Source organism: Lampetra planeri, chromosome 39 (assembly GCF_965212315.1).
Source record: "Lampetra planeri chromosome 39, kcLamPlan1.2.h2, whole genome shotgun sequence".
Taxonomy (NCBI): domain Eukaryota; kingdom Metazoa; phylum Chordata; class Hyperoartia; order Petromyzontiformes; family Petromyzontidae; genus Lampetra; species Lampetra planeri.
The window spans coordinates 10,285,946-10,313,472 of NC_136145.1; the positions used below are offsets into that span (position 1 = coordinate 10,285,946).

At 49.4% G+C, this 27,527-nt stretch overlaps 2 protein-coding genes across 2 annotated transcripts; both read right to left on the reverse strand.

The window, feature by feature from the left end:
* Window positions 1-1,133: 1,133 nt before the first annotated feature.
* Window positions 1,134-10,276, reverse strand: LOC144731619 (E3 ubiquitin-protein ligase MARCHF3-like). The gene is made up of 5 exons (XM_078612808.1): window positions 9,923-10,276; window positions 8,544-8,647; window positions 6,754-6,961; window positions 5,661-5,876; window positions 1,134-4,626 (listed from the first exon to the last, which is right to left on the reverse strand). The coding sequence occupies exons 2-5, from the start codon at window positions 8,597-8,599 to the stop codon at window positions 4,462-4,464; spliced, it is 645 nt and encodes a 214-aa protein (XP_078468934.1). The 5' UTR covers window positions 8,600-8,647; window positions 9,923-10,276; the 3' UTR covers window positions 1,134-4,461.
* A 6,231-nt stretch (window positions 10,277-16,507) lies between these two features.
* Window positions 16,508-26,274, reverse strand: LOC144731620 (ras-related protein Rab-11A-like). The gene is made up of 5 exons (XM_078612809.1): window positions 26,147-26,274; window positions 22,616-22,811; window positions 20,291-20,484; window positions 19,530-19,610; window positions 16,508-19,007 (listed from the first exon to the last, which is right to left on the reverse strand). The coding sequence occupies exons 1-5, from the start codon at window positions 26,184-26,186 to the stop codon at window positions 18,856-18,858; spliced, it is 663 nt and encodes a 220-aa protein (XP_078468935.1). The 5' UTR covers window positions 26,187-26,274; the 3' UTR covers window positions 16,508-18,855.
* Between the last annotated feature and the right edge of the window lie 1,253 nt (window positions 26,275-27,527).

The window sequence follows — 27,527 nt, forward strand, 5'->3', positions numbered from 1 at the left end:
TTAGCATGTCAATGAGTAGCACGATGAGTGGTACGGTACGAAAGCTTGAAAAAATTAGGAGGCAGGGAGAGAGACACACTAAATTAACTAACCTAGCAAAAATTTCGAAATGTAATGCAATGCAACACAGAGGGTCGGTCAACACACAATTAACGCATAGCCTGGTTGATTACGTTCTTCCAAAGATTGGTAAATTAATTGTGTGTTGACCGACCCTCTGTGTTGCATTGCATTACATTTCGAAATTTTTGCTAGGTTAGTTAATTTAGTGTGTCTCTCTCCCTGCCTCCTAATTTTTTCAAGCTTTCGTACCGTACCACTCTTCGTGCTACTCATTGACATGCTAATTTCTCTAACCCCTCTCTCTCCGCCCCTGCCCCCTCTCTCAAGCTTTTTACACCTTGCCACTCACCGTTTCCACTCATGGACATGCAAATTTCTCTAACCCCTCCCTCTCTCCCCGCCCCCCCCCTTCTCTATTTAAGGCCTCGACACAGAGGCGTAGTTTCTCTTTGTGCCTATGTTTGCTCTCTCTCTCTATGTATCCCTGTGATATCTGTCTGCTTATATGTCTGTCTATGTTTCTGGTTCTGTGTTTAATCTCTCTCTCAAATTTAGCATTCTCAGGAAGAACGTAATCAACCAGATAGGGTGTTGACTGTTATGTTATCCGACTGTTGTATTACATTACATTTCTAAGTATACTAGATTTGTGTTTCTATTGAAATTTATACCTGATGATTGCTTGTGTTGCAATCGAAACGTCGTATGCTAGTATTTAATTTAATTTATTATTTTATCTTTATACGTGACTTTACCGAAAGATCCAAAGAATAATTCCTGAAGTCACAAAAGCTCCAAATTAAGTTTGTATTCTTCCTCTGGCCGCCAGGCTGTCCATCTTGCTCAGGCTGTGATGGCGTCACACGCAATCAACGCGTCATTAGCACCACCCCGCGCAGTGTGGCCCAAGCCAAATTCAGATGTTTGGTGAGGTTCCAGTGCAGTGCCGCTTGCTCCTGGCTCAGCAGTGAATCGCCAGCGGAAAACCACCCGTACTGCGAGAACACTGAGCCGAACTGCCAGTGGAAGCTTCATATTATGTATAAGTCACAACTGCACAGGAATCTCTGAACTTTGCAAGCATATACACACTTTTATTGAGAGCGTTGTACAGCAATAACTCATTTATACAGAACCATTCAAACACAAATGACTTGTTACAATTTTCTTTTTTTTTATAACAACAGCCAAGTCTAGAATTGAACATTTTCAAATCGGGCAGAACAAACCACACCACAAACTCTGCATCCATCACCCTGTGACCACGAACGCAAACCCCTTCATCAAAGGGGTACGAGGATAACGTCAAACTCGTCCCATGTTCACTCAACGCACTTTGTGGATGCATGAACACTCAAAGTACAGACACTTTAACACGTGCCCATTTCAACACCGGCAGCTCGATTCTCTTGGTCGGTGAGAGGGCATTTGATTTAAGATAAAGTTCAGGGATAGCCACACTCGACCACTTTACAAAATACATCAAGACAGGAATTCAACTTAAACTGTAAACACGAGGTAAATAAGGAACACAATCACAGCAAACCCTTAGGTACATCATCCACACTGCAAAAGCATTATCTGCGAAACACCCACGCGGGTTTCACGCCAGGCCAGTGGAAAATGCTTGTGACGACGTGGTCTGTCCTAATGCAGGAATGGACCAAACAGGTCAGAGACCGATCCAACTCCACCAAGTGCTGCTCACACACGTACCAGATCTGTTCCATTCATTTCAGCTTATATACATGAAGCAGCAGCACCAATGTTGACAACAAAAGAGAGCATAAATTACTGTAAATAAAATAATGTGTTCCCTCCTCCCAGTAGTAGCAGTGGCACAGTCCAAACGATTCCGATTACCTTCATGCAATTGTACCAACCCGTATACCTCTGAGCCTTCTATACAATGTGTCCGAAAAGTCTTCATGGCGCGCTTTTGTCATCACAATAAACACACTGGCATCAAGTGCGTGACCCTTGAGCACGCGAGCTTCAGGCTGCACACTTGCTATTTACGTATTTACTGTTTTCGTGATAAAGTTATGATACATATGAACAAGACTTCACGAGTCCCGGCGGGCCTCTCTCTAGCCTCAGCAGCTGCCCGTCGATGGACAAGAAGGTCTCCGTTTCCACACATCGGCACCACCTCCATTGCGAAGCCATGCGATCTCAGGAGGTGACCGCTATTGCACAACGAACCTCGCCATTCGAATCTGCTCAACAAGCACCGCATGAGCACGCACCGAATTCCCATGTGATGAGCTCACTGGACTGATTTTCTTTTTACTTTCAAAAGTGAATTGGAGATCATATATTTTACTGCTAGTTAAAGCCTACAGTGGAGAGATTAACTTGTGATCAAATATATTTGTATTTCCATGAAGGTGGCCAAGCCGCTGTACTTGTAATTCAAGCACGTGACTTGTGTGGGTATTAGGAGTTGGGGGCCATGTCTGGTCTTAACTCGAGTTTGTTCTCCTGACAGGGAGAGGAATGCTTTAGCTTCCTGATCAATTCAACATTTGTGATGAATAAGTCAACATCAGCCTCATTCTCTCGTTTGGGTGTTTTTTCACTTTACAAAATTTATAAGTTATAGTCGATTTTAAAAAGGGCAATTCTTATAAATGTTCTGACAATGAGGTGCTAGAGTGGCTCTGTGAACAGCATGCCGTGTCACTCACAAACGTAGTCATCACAACACTGCAGATCGAACGTACATTGGACAGTCCTAAAATAACCTTCATGAAGAACCTCATTTTGAAAATCTCTTCGGGTGGGGAAGTGTTCCATATTATCTGATAAGTAACACAAGCTGAGTTTCACCCAGTGCCATTCAACTAAGCACTGCAGCCCCGAAACACAGATATTAAAGATACATAGGAGCCGTTCTTGCTTGGTCCGAGTTTGACACAGACCCGACCTTCCTCCCGGTGATAGGGAACTCACGCCTGCGATGTGGCCCGAGCACGGACACAACGCCCCCGGCATCCCGTGAGCGTCCAGTCAGCTGGTGTCAGCCGCCAAGTAGGGGCCATGAATAATGATATACGGCAGCACCTAGAGCGGGAGCACCCGTCGCCTACCCACGAGATGGACGTAGCCATGCAGCGAATTCATTACATCTGCGAATTACGATCTGAATGGGCAATTGAGGAAAGTGTGCAGTTTTGACCCATGGGGCATACAAGTGCTCACATGTTTGTACATATTTCATGCTTCGTTTTCATATGTAAACGTTTGGATCCCTTAAGCAAATCCCCCCTAGTGTGGCTGTGTTGATCAACTCATGAACCGCTTCAATGCACGCCCATTTGGTAGAGAGGACCTAATGCAACGAGTGTGATCATTGCTCCATCACTGGTTATTGCACACCGCCCCGTTGGTCTCACCGCCTATCACTTAGCACCTAACTGCCCCACCCAACGACAGATGGTGGAATAACCACACGTCACAAGCCCGTGCGCAGCGAATGTGCAAGCGGTATACATTTGGCTTTGCCACAACTCTCGATGCAACTTGTAACTACAAAACAAGCGTGCACTAATGTTCTGATTCTGTCCCAAGGATCGTATTCCCCAAACGTTTTAAGTGCGCGGTTGTGCACACCAACACGTGGCGATGCATCGCACAACACCCAAGTGTGGCAGTACCTGGGCACAAGAGGATTGGAAATGGCTAGAGAACTCAAGGTGGGATTTGACCATCACCAGCGTTCATGACTGCCATTCCAAAGCTGTTTGCCACTGGGCATTTCACCCACCCAATTTACATGCCTGTTGTGCCCCACAAGAGCCACACCTGTCACAGGTAAATTCAACAAAGTTAACTAAGCAATTTAATATTTCTGTGAGGGGGGAAACACAAACGCAGCTGTACCATATAAGTTTGTCTGGAGATCCTGGGATGCAGCCGTCACAGGGTCAACGGGTAAAGTTACTCCTCAGTAAAATGCTTTGCCAACGAGCTGCCCTTGCTGCGTTGGCTGGGAGCAAAATGTCAGTGGTGACGCGGCCAAGTTGCAGAGGTGAAGTCACATGGCTGGAAGCATCGACACGCGAGCCCTGGTCACATGGCTGGTTGTGGACAGCAGCGTCAAATGGCCAAGTGCCACCAACGGGGGCACGCATCCAGGCGTAACACACCTGCTCGTGGCAGGGAGATCACGCGACCGGGCTGCTTCGGTCGCGTCGCACGACCCGAGCATCAATGGAAGTCACGTTAACCGGATGCATCGGCTGGCTCACGTGGCCACATCTCGCGGTGAAGGTTACACGGGGTGTGCAAGTGGAGTCATATGCCCGGACGTGTCGGCTGGGTCAGACGCCCGGGGGAGGGGTGGGGGGTAGGGGGGCGTTGGCATGGCCGAACGGCGGAGAGCCACCGCGGGGGTCACACGACCGTGTCGGAGGAGGACGGGCGCTTGGCGGGGTGTGGAGGGCCCAGGAGCGGGTTGAGAGAGGCCGGAGGCCCGGGCGGCCGGGGCGTGAGCAGCTTCACGCGGTGGTGTGTCTTCCGCCACTCCTGGTACAGCCGGATGTGATAGCGTACGGAGACCTGGGTGGGGAGGGCCACAGCGAAATGGGTAAATCCGACGGCACCTATGGTCGTAACACCAGGTCCCTCACCTCATGGCGACCATATACGGCAATACCCCGGTTTACGTTGGGGATGCGTTCCTAAAAGGTGCGACGACGAATATCAAACCACATAAATCAAAGCGATTTACAGGGTAGGTGGCGGCGAAGGCTGAGAGGTGATAGATACGAGAACAGACGGATGATGCCGTCAGTGATGTAAGCGTGGGTTGAGGCGACACAAATCAGGTAGCGGTGTTACTAATAAAGTGATGACATATTTGCTCAGTAATGGAAAATGGGGAGACGTAAATCTGGGTATTACTGGATGTGCTCTTCATACTGCTCGACTCTGAGATTTCCTCTTTTCCAAAGTTTTTACAGCTTTGCTGAAATCAAGAAACATCAACACGTACCTATTACACTGTCAATAATGCCATTTGTTGCCGGCTGCTTGGACTTTTTGGGCCCTTGGGATTGTTGCTCAGCAATGGTAACTTAGGAGGATGGTAACTTAGAGGATGGTAACTTAGGAGGATAGTTGGACACCTGTGTCAGTGCCAAGACGTTTGTCACCAATCCAGGCTCCTACGCTATAAAACAAGGTTAAGCGCTGAAGTAAGGAGCTAATTTGTCTTGCCTCATTTGTAGCCGACCACAAAAAAATAGAGACACCATAAAATGTGCTTAAGCTAAAGAATGTTTTCAAGCTCTGATGTTTTTTCTTCAACTGATTGTACTCACTCAGATGCACGGTTGACCAGGATAAAGTCTGCTGATAAACTAAGACTGACCCTTGAAAATTAGGCAAATACTTGCGACGTATTTAAAGTCGTACTGAATTTTAAAAGTGCCGTGCTCTGTGTTTCAAAAAAATATAATTATAAAATAGGGACAAGTTAATTGATTCGTCATGGGCACAAGATAGAGGAAAGTGGAAACAAATGACGACGTGCAGTGGACACCTACGGGCTATCTACCCATGGCTCGTGATGATGGATCATGCAAACTCACAGCTGTCCAGAAGAGGTAGATGGTGAGGAGGGCGACGGTGAGGCCAATGAGGCCGGCAGCCTCCAGGCGACTCCGGCTGCCAGACTCGATATGGTCGGCAGCGCCGCGTAGGCACAGCCAGCCCGAGACGCCGGCGAGCGGCGAGATGAAGAGGAAGCACAGCGTGTCGCTGAGCAGCGTGCGTCGCTCCTGCTTGGGGCTCGGCCGCCGCAACCACTGTCAGGACGCGTGCGCGCAAGCCACAGCGTCGGCAAAACAGCAGGAACAAGCGTCGACAATTCAATGGCAGCAACACCCAGGTGTGCAGCAACGCCCAGGTGCAGTGTTCAAGCGAATAAAAGTCACACAAGCCTGTAGACGTAAAACTATAAATCGTATTTGCGACTGAATGAGTTTTGAAAGATACGCCAGTTCAATTCAAGAATCGATTTTTTTTTGTCCTATTAGCACTGCCTTTTAATTTGGTGTTGTATTTGTCTCAGTAACATTTGCATGAATGATTGATTCTTATGTATAAAATGTGACATTTATTATGAGCATAACAATCAGTTTTAATGGATGAATCAGAGAATTTGAACAGCGATAAAGAGCTTGCACAGCAATGCCACGCGGACCCCTGTGCAGTTGTGCCCCCTGCACGCCAAATAGCTCCCCGATGTGTTTTCAGGTTGTATCGTGTGTTATTTAGCATGCTGTCCTACGTTTTGCAACCACATGGAAGAAGCCCCCCCAGCGCGTGAAGTGAAACATCAGAAACAACCCGTGGTACAACCCGAAAATACTTCAAAGAGCTACACAGGAGTACCATGAATGCCTACGCAGGAGAGCTACTAAACTAAGATATTCTTATTTTACCAGGTAAGGCCAACTGAGCCATAGAGCTCTTTTTCAGAAGAGACCTGGCAACAAACGATAGTTTAACAAAGCAGCTTATCATGCGGAAATTTACAGCAGCCAAATACTCTCAACGCGTGATGCTGATTCTAAATGACACCGGGTCCGCTGGGAGGGTGCGGGGGCTGTCGCAAGCGCAAGTGGGGGTGGGTGAGGTTGGCGGTTCGTGGTGAGGGAGGAGACCAACAAGGCCGGCCACCTGTGAGAAAGGCTGTGGTGTGCGCTCCACCAGGAACTGGAAGTGGCAGAGCTCGCAGTAGCTGGTGTTTGAGGCGGCGAGCCAGCGCTCGAGACAGGCGCGGTGCACCCAGCCAAGCGTGCCCATGCACTCGCACGGAGACAGCAGCTCCTCGGCCGAGCCCGCCTCGTGGCAGATCCGGCAGAAGGGACTCTCCACACTCGCCACGCTGGGATGAGAAGATATTTCATAATTAACCAGCGCCTATCCACTGCGGAATTGTCGACATGCCTCACCGTTCTGCGACAGTAAAACCCATCTCGCTCCTGACCACTAATTGACCGCATAGTTTATCTTGGGAGTCTTCCTCTTTTTTTGGCTGCCAGTCCATCACTAGAATTGGCCATCACCATCATCCCTTCGAGTGACGTCCTACCCGACCTACTTTTTACATCATAATAATTAAAATTTATAATTGCGCATTCCACCCTAGGGTAACAATTGCAATTTGACCACAAATTCAAACGTGCATTTGTATGGAATACACAAGAGGTACAACTACACAATTTCTCTTAAGTCAAATTATATTATCATATTCACAGTGATTGGATAATGTGCCGAAATCAAATAATCTGACGTAAGTCTCCATCTGTGCATTGGCAATGTGCACTGCGAGCATAGCAGCTCCAAGTTAAAGAGGCACCAAAGGCCACCTCAGGTTTTGCAGTCTCAGATGAATCGTGAAGGTGGGATATATAACTGGAATGCACTGCCAGTGACTTCACCTGCATTTTTTTTCTAGCAGACACGCAAATCCAGTCCATGCAGCTAAGAAGTGGTTTGATGGGAACCCAGCCCTGGTGAATTATGTTATCTGCACATTACACTCATCAATCGATCCACCTTTATTCATTACCTGGAAACGGCAACTTCGGAGTAACCAGTGTAGTTAAGTCAGGTCAAAATACCTCCATGGCCGACAAGGGGCACAAATTATAATTGTATTATTATATTCTAATTACGTTATTGACAATGTGATGAAACTACATCTTTACTTGTAACTACTGCATAATGCAATGCATCACACTATGTTACAGAACTACTTCCAAACGATAACGCAAAACTACTTACGATATCCGTTCAAATGCCTTTTGACTACGCTCGGTGTTGTAACTTCTCATTGGCCCTGTGATATAGTAGTTGTGTGACATGGCAACGATGTTTGGGCAATGTTTAGTCCTCAAACCTTAAAATGTGTGAATTAAGTGGGGAAAAAACGAATGTAATGCCTTGTGCGGCTATTGGCGATTATGACGAGGCCATGAAGCCGTTAGGCTCGATAACCCTTTTAATCAGGTGGCTGCCCTGATATTAAGGATTTCCGCCGTCATAACTCTGTGCTCCGACACGGTAGTATTATTCTGGGCCACCACGTAGCCACCTCTGAGATGCTATCTTGTGACTTCCTTAAACTGGAGTCACGAGCCACCACCACCGAACATTCATTGTTTATACCGCGTCTCCGACGCTGGACATGACCACTGGCCCCAAGGCATTTCAACCCCAGGGGTCCCACTTTCAGTGGCCCTAGACGGAAGAAAGTGAGCATGTGTGACCCTGGGTAGCCCGAGTAGGTCCCCAATAGCCATGGATGCCTTTGTTTGGCCCAGGGTGCTTCCGGGCAGTCACGGGTGTCCCGGTCGTAGCGGAGTGGTCCCCGGCCCCGAGTCTTCGTCTGTGGCTTGCCACCGAGTGGCTCTGGACGGCCGAGTCGGGCCGACGGTGACCCCGAGTGACCCCGAGTGACCTACCTGCTGGGTCCCTCCCCGAGACTGCGCGGCGGCCGCTTGCCGTCCGCCGCAGACATGAGAGGTCGTAGCGGGGCCGCCGCCTTCCGTCACTCCATTCGCGAGCGCTGCGTGAACACGCACACGGTCGCACACCACCACCACCACACACATCGTCGACTACACACCACCACCACACACATCGTCGACTACACACCACCACCACACACATCGTCGACTACACACCACCACCACACACATCGTCGACTACACACCACCACCACCACCACACATCGTCGACTACACACCACCACCACCACACACATCGTCGACTACACACCACCACTACCACACACATCGTCGACTACACACCACCACCACCACACACATCGTCGACTACACACCACCACCACCACACACATCGTCGACTACACACCACCACCACCACCACGCACATCGTCGACTACACACCACCACCACACACATCGTCGACTACACACCACCACCACACACATCGTTGACTACACACCACCACCACACACATCGTCGACTACACACCACCACCACCACACACATCGTCGACTACACACCACCACCACCACCACACACATCGTCGACTACACACCACCACCACCACACACATCGTCGACTACACACCACCAGACACATCGTCGACTACACACCACCACCACCACACACATCGTCGACTACACACCACCACCACCACATACATCGTCGACTACACACCACCACCACACACATCGTCGACTACACACCACCACACACATCGTCGACTACACACCACCACCACACACATCGTCGACTACACACCACCACCACACACATCGTCGACTACACACCACCACCACCACACATCGTCGACTACACACCACCACCACACACATCGTCGACTACACACCACCACCACCACACACATCGTCGACAACACACCACCACCACACACATCGTCGACTACACACCACCACACACATCGTCGACTACACACCACCACCACACACATCGTCGACTACACACCACCACCACACACATCGTCGACTACACACCACCACCACCACACACATCGTCGACAACACACCACCACCACACACATCGTCGACTACACACCACCACACACATCGTCGACTACACACCACCACCACCACACACATCGTCGACTACACACCACCACCACACACATCGTCGACTACACAGCGCGACCACCGCCAGCCGCGATGCCGCACGGCTCACGACGACTTTGTCTCTACGACTCTCGCCCCCCTCGTCCCGTCTCTCGCTCTCTACGGACAACGGCTACGAGCAAAGTCGCCGACAACAACAATAATAATCTCAGCAGCGGCAGCGTGTGCGGCGTGCGAGCGAACAGACGGCGACGAGGCACTGACCACCACGGCGCGCTCCGCGGCCTTCGCAGTTGAACTTGAAGTCGCCCCCCGCCCCTCTGCGGCCTCGGCGCGCGCGAGTCCGAGGCGAGCGAGGAGGAGGAGGCGCCACGGACAAGGCCCCGGGGGGGGGGGGGGCTCGCGGCTCGGAGACTCGGCAGCTCGTCGGGTCGGGAGTCGACGGGGCGATGGTGCGGGGGGGTGGGGGGTGGAGGGGCGAGAAGACGGAGCCGCGGCGGAGGGAGCCGCGCAGGAGCCCCGGGGCCGCGTTCCTCCTCCTCCTCAGCGGCGGCGGCGGCGATCAGCCCGGGCTCACCTCGCGAGCTCGCGGCCAATGGGAGCGCCGTGTCGCGGTCACGTGGCGCGGGGGTCTCGACAACGTTTCTTGGGTTTCAGGGACCGCTCCGCCACTTCTCGGGCGCCGCGGGCACGCGCCGAGACAAAGGCAAAGGTCCCCGCGCAGCCTCGGGGGCAAGTGCCGTGGGGGCGAGGAACGCATACGAAGGCCGACACGGCACGCGGGGGGCGCGGGTGGTCAACACCACGCCGGGCCGCATTCGTCTCCCCCACGCGGCGATGTTTACCACACGCGGCGCCCGATACTTATTTGAGGCTGAGTCGACCCAGGAGAGGCCCGCGACCGGTTCGGACAATCGTCGCCGGTGTTAGCCGTGAGCGGGAATCGAACTGCAGGGGGGGGGGGTGCGAGTTGGTAGCGCAGCGCTAACCACGACACCACCGCTCCCCGCGCACCGACCACACCGAGACGCGTCCACGCAGAGTGTGGACGCGTGTCACCCCCCCCCCCTGTGAGCAGCCCCCCCCCCTTGTCAACAGCCCCCCCCCCTTGTCAACAGCCCCCCCCCTATCAGCAGCCCCCCCCCCTTGTCAAAAGCCCCCCACCCCCTTGTCAACAGCCCCTCCCCTTGTCAGCAGCCCCCCCCTTGTCAAAAGCCCCCCCCCCCTTGTCAACAGCCCCCCCCTTGTCAGCAGCCCCCCCCCCTTGTCAACAGCCCCCCCCCCTTGTCAGCAGCCCCCCCCCCCTTGTCAGCAGCCCCCCCCCCCCTTGTCAACACGCTGCTCGGTGAGGGTTCAGTTGGAAGCATAGAAGCACAGTACAACAATGGATTTGGCTTCATCCCCCTCTCACTTCTCTGCTGCCCCACCACATTAGCCGATAACCTCATAACGTCACTCTACCACCTCTCTGGCCCTGTGCTGTGAAGGGCCATTGTCAGAAACGTCGCCTCGTGTGTACTTTGTTTAAGGCCAGTAGTGTGAAATCCTCGTATCCGCGGTGATATGGGGGCACCAGTATCAGATCGCGCGATTATCCGCGATTTGTAGTCATCTGCAGGTAATAGGGGATTTTATTTCGCGGAAATTAGTTGCTGAGGATAACAGGGGTGGCGGAAAGAGATATGTAAATATTTAAAATCAATGGTTATAATTGACGAACGTAATTATGAATTAAATATTTTAAAAATGTCATGTCAACTTAAGCAAAGGGACACTTAAACTATTTCCCAGGCAAGGCCCACTGAGCTGGCGATCACAAATGATAGCTCACCGAAGATGGTTTCTCATGTGGAAACTTATTGAAGGCAAAGACTCTAGACGCGTGATGTTGATGATAAACGTGGAGGGGAAAACCGCAGGACCCGGAGAAAAATCCACGCGACCACGGAGAGAGAAACATGCAAACTCCTAATAAACAGCAGGGGTTGGGATAGAACCGACGACCAGGCGTGGGAGTTAACATCTCGCCACCATAGCGCCCTTACGTACGTTAACTCAACCCTGTTTAGTATATACACACACGTAATTACATGTGCCTAAAAACGCTCAACCCTCGTTTGTATTAATTATGTAAACAAAAAAAACTTTTGAAAATACTATAACATTGCAGTATCGAGTCTAGAATAATTCAAACGCATTCGTGCTCTATGTAAAGATGCAACTGGCAGCATATTAAAAACGGAGACCAAATGTATCAATGGGCAGCATTGTACTGTGATAAGAACGGACAATAATGGACCATTTAAGACACGTTGGGTCTGCGGTCATGCTTTGAAACCCAAACGTCTGAAACTGGTTATTTTTTGTTTCAAAAGTGGCATATTGGTTAAAAAAAAGTCCAGAAGTTGATTCATCCAAGTATATTTTGAATCTGGAGACAACTGGAGGACTTTTTTTGTAACTACCCACAATGCTCTGCAATACCACATGGATTTTTATTTTACAATGAGTATTGTACTGGATATGCTTTTTCACATATAAACACATTCTACACAATAGTAGACGACTCACACATGAATGAGTGATAAGTTGGGTTTCAATGGCTGCAATGTCAGGAAAGAGAAACACTGATCATGGTGCTATTTTGTTAAAGGAGATTATGGCAAAACGTGCACGCAGCCCGCGTTCGCAAAGGTTTTGTCCCACTGGCTTGTGGAGGCGACCGACTCAGACAGACAGACTTTGAGAATTAACAAATAGTTTGTTAAAGTGACCGAAATATCAAAGGCCACGTAAGATAGACGGGGTTGTTTGATAAGTGGAGGTGAATGTTTAATGAACCCATGACTGAATGCAAGACTGTGTTGTTGGGGGTTAGACTTCGTGTGAATGAGCTTGCATTGGAGGAAGAAAATTGTGGGGACCGAGATGGACAGAAGAGGTGACCACGTGTGTGCGGTGGGATTGTAAACATAAAACATTATGCATGACATCTGAAGGGAGACACTTGTCTGTAGACATCGTAAAAGGCCTGGCCAACTGCAACTCTCCTTAAAGCCTTGGGGCCCGGCAAGGGTTTCCGAGGTAAACAAGCAAAATTAGAATGAGGCTCCTACACGATTGTCACATATCTGCATACCGACTAAAATGAAGGTGCAATAGCTCACCTGGTATCGTCAATTAAATACATCTCACTGTCCCCAGGTGATTTGCTCGTTAGTTTCGATGTAGTTTCTCTGTTCACCAAAGTTCATGTGCCCGATACCATTGCAATCATTGAAGATTTGGTCCAACAAGGACTGAATGCTGATGTACCAGCCCTGGTGAGACACTGCCTCACCAATATACTTCACTTGGAATGGAACATTCTACAAACAAACTGAAGGTACCCCAATGGGTTTTCCATTATCTCCGGTTGTAGCCAATATTTTCGTGGAAAAATTTGAGACGGACGCCATCCAGGCATCCACTCTACGCCCGTCCTTGTGGAAGAGGTACGTGCATGACACGTTTGTCATCTGGCCACATGGCCGACCGGCTCCGGAACAATTCCTCAAAATCATCAATTCCATACACCCAGCAATCAAATTCACCATGGAGGTAGAAAAGGATGGCATGCTACCCTTCTTGGATGTCTTAATCAGTAAGTAATATTTAAAATATATTTTTTTAAACACGCTTTAATGAAATGTACCATACGAGTCATGGCAGAACTCCACGACTCCAGGAAGTGGCCCCGAGGCTTGCCATAACGTAAGGAACCGTGGTGATTTACAGTCAACGTGAGTTGAGCGTGGACAATTAGACCCAAGGCGAAACATAAAATAAAAAAGATGGTTTAAATTTTTTTTAATGATATAATATAATATTGTCATCAGTATGACATAAGTATACCAAGTTTGCAGTCGATACCACATTGGGAAGTGGGTTAAAATTGAGTTACAAAATTTGAGGATATGACGACAACAACGACAACAGACAGAGTGAGTTAAATAAAAGCGTGTAAAAAGAGACCAGATGGCTCAATGAGCCACTCTTGTCTACAGGAAAGTAACCCAAACTGACGCCTACCTAAAACCTAATTCCCACCACCATCCATTCCAGAAGAATCCCCTCATCAAACGCTACACCATCGAGCTCAATGTATCTCCGACCATGAACACCTGACCAGTGAACTCAAACATGTACACCAGGTTCTCAAGGAGAATGGATATTCCGACTACATAATCCACAAAGCCATCACCCCAACAGTGAGGAAGAAGCCATCTGAAGATCCATTCAAAACCATCACCTTACCTTACATAGCAGGGATAACCAAAAAGATTTCCAAAATCTTGAACAAACACAAGATCCAGGACCGATTTAACACAGTGCACAAAATTCGTGATCTGATTCCACATGTGAAGGACAAGATTCCTGACATGCAATATCCCGGCGTCTACAAACTAAGCTGTGTCTGCGGCAGCAGTTACATTGGGGAAACCAAACGACATGTCTCGGACCATGTTCATGAACATAAGGCAGATCTGAAAAACGGCAGGACCAATACTTCTGCCGTGGCTGATCATTACTTTAATGCGGCTGGCTCACATGAAATAGATTTCTCTAAGACGATGGTACTTTACAAGCTGACTGGCTATCAACAAAGATTCGTTCACGAAGCCATCCATATGTAGCGAGTCCAATTGAGTCGCAGACGTTGTTCTTTTTAGAGGCAACATTTATTTTTAACACGTAACACAAAGGGGTAACTGCCCCTTCACCAGATACAACCTAGGGTGGTGACCACCCAGCTAACTACACAATACAGAGGAGTTACTGCTACGAAGGGTCGGGTCCCGACTCGGGTCCGTGGCCACGTGTTTGTCTTGTAGACGTAGAGCTTCCAGCTTGTGATGTAGGTCTTCAGCTGGTGGACGTGGAGCTTCAGCTTGTAGAATGCAGCGACCCCGGTCCCTCTCAGGGACCCGCCTTATATCCCCCTACGGTCGGGGTCGCTCCGCCCTTGGCCCCGCCCACCTTCTGGAGCCTTCTACCTCCTTCTCGAGAGCTCTCCCTGGACACGTGATCACTGCCGAGTCCCCCTACCTGGGGGCCTCTCTATGGACACTCTAGATCACGTGTCTGCAGGGTCAACCAGAGTGCCATGGCCCAGGGCAACCCTGCCCTTGGGCTGACACTCTCCCGCTCCCCCTCGTGGGAGCCCCCACCACACGCTGTGCGTGGTGCCCGTGCTATCCAGCGCTCGCCAAGCCCTGCTAGGGCTGGTACTACACCCACCCAGAGGGTGTATGCGATGACGGTGCATCGCGTGCCCGAGCCCTCTCAGCCCGGCACAGACGCAATTTCAACCGAGACGACGGTATTACACTCAGCAATCATTGGAAAGATGTCAACCACTTTGGGTCATGACTTGATTTGTGTTTTCTTGTCAACCTCTACCGTCAGCAGTGTGGATGGGTGTTGCGAGGTGCAATGCCCCCCTCCCCCTATCTCTGCCCCACCCCCTCCCCCCTGCGACATTAACGCTGTTTGTGCTGCACAAGCTCACCTCCCCCCAACTCCCCCTTTGTTTTGCTCCTGAATTAGTGCGCTGCTGCCGCACCTCTTTACCACGCCCACTCACTTTGGAACCCGAAGAAGCAGCGACATTTGGAGGCTTGCCCCCTTTTCTCTCCGCCTGATGAAGACCGCTGCTTGTGTTGCGATCGAAACGCCGTTAGTTTATTGCCTTTATTTCAATTAATTTTTATCTTTATTTTAATGTTATTTTTATGTTTTCTACTTACGCGACTTTACCGAAAGAACCAAGAATTTGATTGAAGATGTTCAGTTTTGTAATCATAACATTTGAAAGTACACAAATTGTCATCGGTTTATTTAAAGCAATTTTTTATCTCTACAAAAACTACGTATTTTCCCCAAGGCAATAAAAAAGACCAATAATTTTCAAAGCACGATGTCAATTGATATTGCCTACGTTGATACCAACTGTGTGGTAAGACAAAATATATATCGAGGGGATCGGAGTGGTGTTACAGAGGTGAGCGCACTGTGCTATGAATCTCGAAAACCCCCTCCCCCCAAATTAGATTCCATGCCACAAAGTGGCGAGTAACATCTGAACAAGTCTTGACCCCTTTCGACCAGCTCGAAAAACCTGTCAAAGGATGCCTGACCTTTCATTTCCTCCAGGTCGTTATTGACACACGTGTTGACTTACGTGAACTATGGCCAACTTCCAATTGGACATGGTGACGAATGGCCTTCATCCAGCAGTGGTCTAGCAAAGGGAACAGACTGTATATATTCATAACTAAATTATTGCGAGCGTGGCTTTATATAGTTGCGCCTTACCCAAATGGTATACGCAAAGTAATGATCAAATATGGCCAGTCTTCATCCTGCAGAAAATATACTGGACATCGCATGCTTGCTCAGAGCTCTGGCAAAGTCAAAGTGAATTTGTGGCATAACAAAAGGAATTTGTGGCATAACAAAAGGAATTTGCCAAAATTGGTCCGACAGTCAGAATGTCCAATCAATTTGGTGCATCCAATTTTCTCAAAGTGCAGCCAAAAAGGAAATGTGTTGCCAGCCATATGATGAACGGTTCCTGTCCCTACTGGCAGCATTTGTATGCATGCCCTTAGTGACATACCCTTACTATAATTTACCAAACACATTGCAGCGTCTATAATTCCGAAAATAGGTTCTCAGTGCATCCACTGCTATTCGTAAATATTTTCTTTTTTCTACAAAACCAACAGACCAAATGCAGGCATGATTGTAAAAAAATGCAAACAATGTCAAAGTGTGGGGGTGTAAGACAAAATAAAACACACACCGTTTAGTTCCCCAAAACGATTTACTGTACAGGACACTATTGTGAATTTAGCTGTACATGAACAACCACGTCAATGGCACTGCCCAGCACAATCCCAAGCCCACGGTGCTGACCTCGCCACTCTCCCTCCAAAAGGCTTCTTCAAGATGAGGCCCTGCTCCCCCGCCGCATACCATGAACCTGGCCTTGAGTGAGAAAGAGCTGCTCATGGCCAAGCGAGGAGCTTCCCAATCACTGTCGCGACGTTAGCGCCACAGGGCACCTATTACACTGGTCGTAGAATAACGCAAATCACCACTGGTGTACAAACGAAACGTTTGTTGAGGAAGAGGAGGTGCATGTCGTGGAGCTGGATTCCACCGAGTATCAAACCAAGAGCAAAGAGACTGATATACATAAAGATTATTCTTATAAAGGCATTTAGACGATAAGGTACAAGGAAGGCCAATCACGCAGGCGACATGAACATTGCAGCATCATTTTTGGCACCCACTTATACAGTATTTATTTTTCACGATTTACCATTCGCCACCAACCCATGAATTTATGACAATCTGTATCAGGCCCAAAACTCTCAAAAATGTCACGCAAGGCCGAGAGATAAGGTGGAGTGTTTTCTCATCGCAGCCGTAAGCAAAGCGTACCAAGGCCTCCAGTGTGTTCAGTCATCCCTTTTATCATGACATCCCCCCTGCATGCACTTCACCATCGTGGGGTGCTTTACTTGAGCACAGGGTTAAGGTGGAAGTGAAGCTCAGCCCTCTCACGACCTCCACATTCCCACCAGTCGGAGTGAGAAGTGCTCGGGAAAGAGCCCGGGCTTCGCCGCCACGTCAGAATGCCGCACGCCCATTGCCGTGTGTGTGAAACGATGGAGACGATGAAATCAGCGCTGTCCAACCACACTTCACGGCAGAGGAACAGAAGCTGCCCAATTAAACTATTTAACTGCGTGGAAATTAAATAAACGCGCGTACACGCACTCACAAATCTCTGTAATTGTGAATCTCATTAACGATTAACAAATCGCGGAAAGAGAAGATATGCTCCAAGATGTTACGTTAATTCTCCACTCACACAGAACCTCATCCACTACACGTGCACACGGCTTGCAGGCACCGTAATAACAGCAGATGGATACATTTTTAGATTCAGCGCTCAAAATGCATGCAGCTTTTGATGTCACAGTGCGTGCACTCTTGAAATTACCATCAGGCTCATTAAAGTTGTGCGGTATTTCATGTTTTCATTGCTAAGCGTCATCAGTGGCACAATGGTAGTTTTTTAAACTTTTTTTTCAGGTGACGAGCACTCGCAAACAGATCAATGCAAAATTTTGCGCGAGATTTATAATTGTATGTTATATTTCTATTTTAGAGTTTCAGTGTCTTTACATTAGCTAGACTACAATATAATTTTTAACCGAAAAAAAATTCAACAAAAAACGGACCAGAAAATCAATAACTTTTTCCAACTCTGTTCAAAGAGCCTATTCACGTAGTTAGATTTAGTTTCACCTTTTAGCTAATTTGAGCAGATTCATCTGCCGCCTCCAGACAAATGAAATCAAGAGCACTGTGGCGGCCACCGCACCACCGATCGCGCGCCATGCGCACCGATTCTCCTAAACCCGCCACACCGCTACCAGCCCAGCGGCCACGATAGAAGGTGGCAGCTGCTCCCAGCCAGAGGGCCACAGCGGCCACCTCTCAGAGCAGCTCGGGGCTCACAGCGACGCCCCGGGGGGTAAAAATGCCGGCTTGACAGTCGCCATCGAGCGCCAGAGGTGAGGGGGCAATGGAAATTCTCCGAGGCATCATCTTTGATTGATGATATGTGGTTCACTTTCCGAGTTACTTCAAAGACATGAGCTGTGCATCATGTAGTGTAGATTTATCAACCCCACGACACAGATTTTTTTTTTACTTTGATGTTTACATAATAGCTGCTATAGCCTAAAAGAAACCCATTCGTGGGAGTAAAAAAAGTAACAGGGCAATGTGAAGCACAGACAAGTGGACAAGGCGTAGTGAGAGCCAGCCAATGCCTCCAAATATCCCCCACAGTCCCGTCTGGCTGCACATCTCACTTGATATCACATTCACGCTCACCTTCAATCAACTCTGGGAACCAAACCTGCCGGTTAGACCCCCCCACCCATCGTGTTAAATTATTTATTTAAAAAAATTTCTCTGCATCCGTCGCGCGATCTCCCGGCAAGAGTCGCTCGTGCTCACTGGTGAAATGTGTTCGGCGCCGCTGTGCGTGCTGGGGGGGGGGAGGGGGGCGTTGGGGGCCTCTACCCCCCCGCCCCCAACCCACCCACCCCCGCCCCTCCGAGCTCCGGCCTTCACAGGTTCTGGCAGCACGGCAGGCGCGACGTCTTGCCGGCGTCGGGAGACTTGTCCGGGTACGTGAGCTTTACCTCGCTGCTGCGTGCCAGGTTTCCGCTCGAGCCACCGCCGTCCGGTATGTGGTGCTGTGACACTGTGCGGTAGATTTCTGCGGGTGGGTGGGATAGTACTCCAAGTTAATATAACGTGTAAATAAGCAAACGAGTAAAAACATAAGCAAAGCACCTCCAATTAGCATGGTTGGCTATGTGCAGTGCGAAAGAATTTCAACATGAATACAAGTACAATGACACACTGAGAACACAGAGCCTTCCGTTGGAGGTCTACATTAACCTATGGCTTATTTAAAATATATTTTCCAGCGATAAACTACACGCAAATAAACGCATATTTCAACTTTGCGTATTGCCAATATGACTTTTAAACCGTGCTATGCACAGCATTGCATAAAACAGCTACACCATCGGCAGCGAGTGGTCAGGGCGAATTTGAGCCTGTCGGATCCAGAGCAGTGCCAATACGAGTCCCATTAGTTTGAGGTCATGGTGAACGTGAGCATTTTAGATCCAGCATATGTAGCTGCACAATATGTGCAGCTGCACAATATGTGCAGCTGCACAATATGTGCAGGCTACATATGCTGGACAATGATGCCTACCCGAACGCTTACCTGTTAGGATGGTGATGAAAGCACCTTCCACATTCGTTGAGTCTAACGCAGACGTCTCAATGAAAGAGAGCCCATGGTTTTCTGTGGACACAAAGACAATGATTGCACGTGTAGCCATATGGACTGTAGAGGTTTAAGTGATGTTAATGAGCACCTATTAAGTATGGCATTGCACACAGGAGGGTGGGGAGTGTCTCCCCAGTGCTGACATTCACGCTGAAATAGGTACTCATTTAATGTAGAGTCAACCTATGTATGCGCAGGAGAGTCTCAGGTAACATTTGCCACTTATGTTTTCCATACGTGGCATTGAATCCCTCGCTTCAGGTTCATCAAGCTGTGAATGAACCATTGCGTGACTGGTTCACACACACAATGAATGAAAAACAACTTAATTCTCTCTCAGACATCGCAGCATATAGGTAACGCGCCCAGCAATGAAATCGGCTCCTGCACTGCAAGCTTGACAAGACCACCGCACCCCACCTGCTGAACCAACCTTGGCCTCATGGTTTCAACTCAATTAGTCCAAATAAACGAACCTAATGCTACAGAAGCTGGTAGGCGAAGCTCATGGCACAGTCCAGCGGGTCTTGATGAAATACAAAGGAATACTGTGGCACGGAGCATTGAGCGTCTACGTGCGAAAGCAATGCTTCTGGGCAAGCATAGTTCCCCGAGCACGACCACAGGTGGAGCTGGGCGCGGAGATGTGGGGGCAGCGGCATAACGCGGTGGCACAGGGCGGTACGAGGCGGCACCTGCGAAGGCTTTGGCCTCATCGGTGGTGACGGCGCGCAGGTGCCGCAGGTCGCTCTTGTTGCCCACGAGCATGATGACGATGTTGCTGTCGGCGTGGTCGCGCAGCTCCTTGAGCCAGCGCTCCACGTTCTCGTACGTCAGGTGCTTTGCGATGTCGTACACCAGCAGTGCACCGTACGCACCACGGTAGTACCTGACAGCGGGCAAGGGGGACAAATGGGAATGAACCGATGTAGGATTTGTCGTCTGCAGGATTGCAAAATACTCAGCGATCTGTACGAATTTACAGATTTTTATTGTACACAGCCCTTTTGTCAATCCACTGCTGGATAAGAGCCTTCCCATGCCGTGCGAGTTGTGCGGGTTGTTCAACCCTTTACCCTTCCGAGAGGTCTGCAAGTTGCAGGGTGGATGTCCCGTTCACCACTGAATCTCCGACACGCGCCATTGGTTATCGCTAACTTTATTTAGAGGCATAGTGCCGCCGTTTTTAAAAGACATTTTATTCACCGCAAAGAACTGTAGAAACATGACCACACTGATAGCTGGCACAAAAGTGTGCCACACGCCCTCCCGCATGCCCTTTACTTCCAACTCTATACGTGTATGTCATCGGAATGGGAAATGTTTAATGATACCGTCGGTCTGTATGGGTTGGAAGGACAGAGCAATGGATCTTGCTACACTGCCCTCTACTGCCCACCACATGGCCCCACAGTCCTACGATAACATGTTTTTACGGTGGTCACACATCCCGAGAAATATGCAAGCGCAATTCTGCACAACTTTGGAAGATTTTATGAGATGGGTGGATTTCCAGATGATTTGGTTATAGGCATTTTGTAACTACTATAATGTTAACATCACAGTTGCTCAGTAGCCCAGTGTTTAGAGTTGCGAGCTCAAGTACTGATTGGAGGTCGACGAGGTCTTTTATCGCTCCAGGATCGTTAAATTAGGAGCCCTTCGTGGGAATTCAATGATGGTTGTCCTTCCAATTTACTTACACCACAGGAATGTGGAATTTTTACCACTGGCTCAAGGCCATAAACAGGAAAGGAGTGCCTCTCCCCATGTTCAACAAAAAATACTTTTACTTAAAAAAATAAGCCCTTTCTTTAACGGGGAAAAGCATAACTGACTTTCAAGACCGTGACATGACACTAAAACACACTTCTTTTGCTCAGTGTTTGAATACATTAGTTACACGTTTGTGTTTCTACTTTGACCAGCCGTGATGTTAAAATATAGGCACTGGGTGAAGCATCCTTAAGGCCGGGCACACATGTGGAAAGTTTCACAGGACAACAAAAAGCCAAGGCAATTCTCCCGAGATCATCGCCCTGTGATTGCCATTCGCGATGAACATGCACTCCACCGGCACAAGGGTTCTTTTACATTTTTTGTGCGAGCGATAATCGCGTGCAAAAGAAGACAATGAATCAAATATTGTCCGTTTGCTGCACAGATCAAAGTATCTCTATGGTATAAGTTCAGCCCCGTACGTATATTGTGTGTGCTCGATTGTAGCACACAGCGACTGATAGAAGCTTGCTGCTGGCATCTTATGATGGCTGCCACTCGACCAATCCACACTGGAACGGAGCGTGTGGTTTGAATATTCGTGCTTGCCGATCGGCTAATTAGTAACCAAAATGTAAGTGGATTTGATCATCGATTCCGTGACTAATAGTTTAACAACCCTACGCTCCTTGGGCAGCCAGTGCAGCCTGGGGTGTCAACAGCAGGTCTTCATCCAGCAGTGTGGAGCGCCCATAGATAACATTGATGATAATTCGATTCTGAAAACGATTATCAAAAGCTCGACAATTTATGAAACTGCTTTTTGTGTTTAATTTGTTGTCCTTCCCCCACACCTCCGATTAGTATGGTTGGCTACATATGGTGCAAAACAACATACATAAAACTATTAAAAACTATATATATGAAACAAACTTTTTTAATTTTATCAAGTAAGGCCCCCGTTGCTATATAGTGGCTCTTCTTCAGAAGTGACCTGGCCACACATGATAGCTCAACCCAGCGGCTTATCACGTGGAAATGTGTAGCAGCCAACACTCTAAACGCATATTTCTAACGATGGAGGGAAAAACCGGAAGACCTGGATAAAAATCCACGTGACCATGGGGAGAACATGCAAACTCCAAATATCCATGCGTCAGGGTCAAAATCGAACCCACGACCTCCCGTATACCAGGCGCCCTACATACATAAAAGCCCGAACGTGCACCGGGCTTTGCTCTGCACTTCACGGGCTGGCACAGTAAGTTAGCGCCACAACGCGGCAGCAGAGCACCACTTACGCGGAGGTGATGGCACGGTAGCGCTCCTGCCCGGCCGTGTCCCAGATCTGCGCCTTGATGACCTTGCCGTCCACCTGGATGCTGCGCGTGGCGAACTCCACGCCGATGGTGCTCTTGCTCTCTAGGTTGAACTCATTGCGCGTGAAGCGAGAAAGCAGGTTGCTTTTGCCGACGCCCGAGTCTCCAATCAGCACCACTGCAAGCGGGGACAACGTTGGTTAGGAACGGAATGCGGACAAGATGAGAACATGAGATGTTGGGGATAAAAATAAAGGCCGCTTCAATCCCCGTGACTCATTCTACAACTGGGCAACACGTTGAAGAAGTGTCGATGTCAATTGCATTGACAACACTTTTTGGCTGAGTTCCAACAAAGTATATTCTCATGTGAGATTGAGATTTGTCTCCAACTCCGTCAAAATTGCTGCCATGATTTTAACCATTACTGAGATTTACATTGCGCTGGAAGGTGCTGTTGATAGGACACAGTCGATATCGCGCAATAACAATTTCAGATGAAGGTTCTGCTCATCGTGGCCATTCTCTGGAGAGTGACCGTTTCCTTGGGGCGTGACCTTGTAACGACAAACATGAGGCGATATTTACTGTAAACCTACAGCCATGTCCCACCGTAAGGAATGCACCATCGTACTAATGCGAGTTTGGGCAGCCAAGGCCAGCCGAGGCTCCAAACACCCCAAATAGCACAAAACACATATTAAAAGGCATGGCAACAGTACCCGCAGCTTGCTGGTCAGGCTGCTCTTCAGTACATACCAAACTATGAAAAACCGTGGTAAAACAAAGTATTCGGTGACACACAACTTAGCCCCGATGCCATGAGCTTTCCCAACATTTCAACGAGTGGTCCGGGAATGAAAACGATGGGTGTCCGTGTGTTTCAAGCAGTTGGATCCGCAAGGGTCTCTCCCTCTTGAGAGAGATAGAGTGACGTTATAGGGGGGGTGGTCACTTTAAAAATGTGCAGGCACCACCGATGTTTTGATGGTGCCAGTGCCGCGCAGGTTGTTGGATGATTCGCAACAACCGTGGCGAACATGCCAAGACGGCCTCCTCGGTAGGGTTTGAAAGTGTAATCGTTAAGTTTGAAGAATTTATCTCGGGAATTGGCACAAAACTTGACAAATCTCAAAGGGGACGCAAATTATAATGTGAACAAAGATGGCCTGACCTAAAACAAACACGTGGCACAAACATAATGACTTACTGTGTGTGTGTATTACAGTTTTCCTCGGAGAACATTACAGTCGTAATTATTCACTTGTAAAAAAAGACAAGACACACAGACACACACAGCAGTGAAGGATGACAGTGAAGTTGGTTGTTGAGAAGTACTGCCCAGCGACAAATCGCCGGCGGCAACAGAGACCGAGCGTGTGCACCGGCACATTCGAACGTACTCGAGTGATTGAATATCGACTCCGTGCAAATGAATTTGTAGTTCTCGTCGTCGGCACGATGCGGTTTATTGAATAAGCACGCGCCTCGCTCATCACACGTGGCGGTCACGCAATCACACAAGTTAGGGAGGGCCCCTCTAGGGCCCAAATTGGTATGTGAAAACCCATCCACCCCCCTTCCTGGCCCATGTCATTGCGTAATCCGTTTGCGTTCGTGCCGTCACTTTCATGTAACCGGTTCTTTATGGACAATTTTACAACAAACAAAAACACCCCTGGCGCAATTATTCTCTTTTAGTTGAAAAAAAAACATAGATCGGTTGGTCAGAAACTGGACGAGCAGGCTGGAGGAGCTTGCACATTCACCGTGAGGCTGGACTAAGGCAGGGGGAGCGGAGTTTATCGGTCCGCGGTTTCAAGAAAATCGGCAGCTCATTCGAGCCACTCTGGCCCGGCACTCGAGCACGGGGCGACGTTCATCCAAATTCCTGACCACGTCGCAACCCACCCGACCACAAGCCCCTCCCCGAAGGAGGCGGATTATGACCGCAATTATTTTAAACTGGGTTACTCTTTGCAAGGGTGCTTTCGGGAATGCGGCACGGTAAACAAAATGCGCCGTATGTGCCCAAACAATCAAGTTATTGTTGTTCTGCAAAAGTGGCAAAACTGGGCGAGGCTTGAGGTGGGTGTAATGGGTTAATTATTATGTGGATAGATGTTGGGGCTTACCGATTAGTGAATGAGTTCGTAAGTTAAGTTCAGGTTAGTGTCGGCGGGTTAGTGAGATATTACGTGGCAATAAAGATGAATGAGTTAGAGCATGAGGGCAGAGTGTGCATGCTAGAATTGATGGAGTAGGGATATTGTGTTTGTTCAGCCTTCATCAAAAGTATCATAAACAGCAATCTGCCCGACCCTCACTCACAATCCACACACAAAGCCTTAACCCCTAAACCTCACACCTCAAGCCTAACCCATATGCCTTGCCACAAACACACAACTCAAATCCCGAACCCAAAAGTAACCCTCACCTCTAATCCATTCCTGTTACTTTTAACACTCACCACCAATCCTAAGCTTTAACATCAGCTTAGCCATAACCCACACTTAACTTTCACCACTTACCCACATTCTTAACTCTTCACCCCCCATCTCTCCCTCACCACTGATCCCCAATCCCTCTCCTCAAACACTCATCGCATCTGTTTCCCACACTTATATATCCCCTAATCAATCTTTAATGATCAGTATCCTCATCCTAATACAAGGCCTCAACCACTCGTCACCCTTTAACCAGACCTCACCATCAACCCGCAGTCATCTCCTTTCACCAGCCCTCAGATCTTACCCTCCCCACTAATCCTCAACTACACGCCTCACCCCCATAGCCCCTTTCTCGTCACCCCAACCCCTCAGCTCATCCCCCCCATAGGCTGACATCGCTGCTAACCCTCACTAAATAAATGCCCTCCCCTTACCTAAACACAGCCTTCATCCATCAACGCGGGCACTCCCCTCACCGCTGTCTCTCTCCAACCATCACCCATCACCCCGGACAGAGCGCGTCTCTCTGGATCTCGCGATCTTCAACTCGAAGCACTCGCCCCGACCATCACCCCAAACTCACGCGATTCACCACCACGCTCACTGCTTCCATGTCCCACTTAGCCCGTCTCACCACCCATCTCTCCACTCGCCATCGACTCCATGCCTCTCTCTTTACCCCCCACCCACCGCCCTCACCCTTGGCGCTCACTTGGCCCGCCACTCGTCTCCCCTCCAGGCCCTCTCCTCACCACTCGCCCAACAACGAACACCGCCCTCACCCCTCACCCCCGGCTCTACACCTTGGCGCTCACCCGGGCCCTGCCGCCGCCACCTCCTCACCCTCTGGCCGCCAACTTCTTCCCGGTCTCTCCCGCTCGGGCCGACCCCCCCCACCCACCACCTCTGACTCACTGCCCGGCGGCGGCCTACGAAGCGCCCTCTTCCTTCTCCGCATTCCTATCCCTTCATCTCACTCTCCGGTCGCACTTCGCGCCGTCGCCCTCCCCCGTGTGTGTGTCACCCCCGCGGCGTCTGCGTCGTGGAGGGCACGAGGCCTCACCTTTGAAGAGGTAGTCGTACTCCTCGCCCTGCCCGCCCATCGTGGTGCGCGCGGAGCCCCAGCGAGACGCGCCGACTCGGGGCAGAGGAGTCACCGCGGTGACGTCACGCGAGAAAGGACGCCGGCGACGTCACGTCCGGTTTTTCTGCCCCCCCCCCACCGCCGGCTTTTCATACCCCCCCGCCACCACCGCCCGCGTGCCCCGCCCCGCCCCGCCCCGCTGCCCCGCCCTTCTGCCCCCTGTACAGCTCCGCCCCCTGTCCACCCTTCGCCCCGCCCCCTGTGCCCCCAGCCCTCACGCGCGCAGACACATCGAACGTTTCCCGCTTGACGCCACATCCGGCCGCTGAACGCGAAGCGACGGTAATGTCAGATCAGAGGGTACAGAGGGTTCTAGATATGAAGCTTTCGTGACTGCAAGGATTCATACCAGAGGTGTGGACTCGAGTCATGTGACTTGGACTCGAGTCAGACTCGAGTCATGAATTTGATGACTTGCGACTCGACTTGGACTTGCATAACAATGACTTTGTCCCACCTATGAGATGTGGACTCGAGTCATGTGACTTGGACTCGAGTCAGACTCGAGTCATGAATTTGATGACTTGCGACTCGACTTGGACTTGCATAACAATGACTTTGTCCCACCTCTGATTCATACTCTTAGGTTTTTTAGGTAAAGTCACGTAGGTAAAAATAAAAATAAAACTAGAAATAAAATAATAATAAATGAAAATAATTCTATTCTATTATTATTTTATGTTTTACCTACGTGATTTTACCGAAAAAACCTAAGGGTACAGAGGGTCTCCCCCAATGCCAGATCAGATGTTCTCGCTCAGATGCCAGATCAGATGTTCTCCCACTGATGCTAGATCAGAGGTTCTCGCCCAGGTGCCAGATCAGAGGTTCTTCCACTGATGCCAAATCAAAGGTTCTCTCACGGACACCAGACCAGAGGTTCTCCCGCTGATGCCAGATCAGGGGTTCTGACCCCATGCCAGATCAGAGGTTTACCACTGATGCCAGATCAGAGGTTCTCCCAATGATACCATATCAGAGGTTCTACCACTGATGCCAGATTAGAAGTTCTCCCACTGATGCCAGATCAGAGGTACAGTAATCCCACTGATCCCAAATCAGAGGTTATTTTCCGGATGCCAGATCAAAGGTTCTCCCACTGATGCCAGATCAGAGGTTATCCCACTGATCCCATATCAAAGGTAATCCCACTGGTCCCAGATCAGAGGTTCATCCCCGGATGACAGATCAGAGGTTCATCTTAAGGCTCAAAGTGTTTTTGACGAATGTGTTTATATATATTAAACAAAATCAATGTATAAAACTAAGTAATGTAACAAGGGAAAATGTTCAGAGCAAT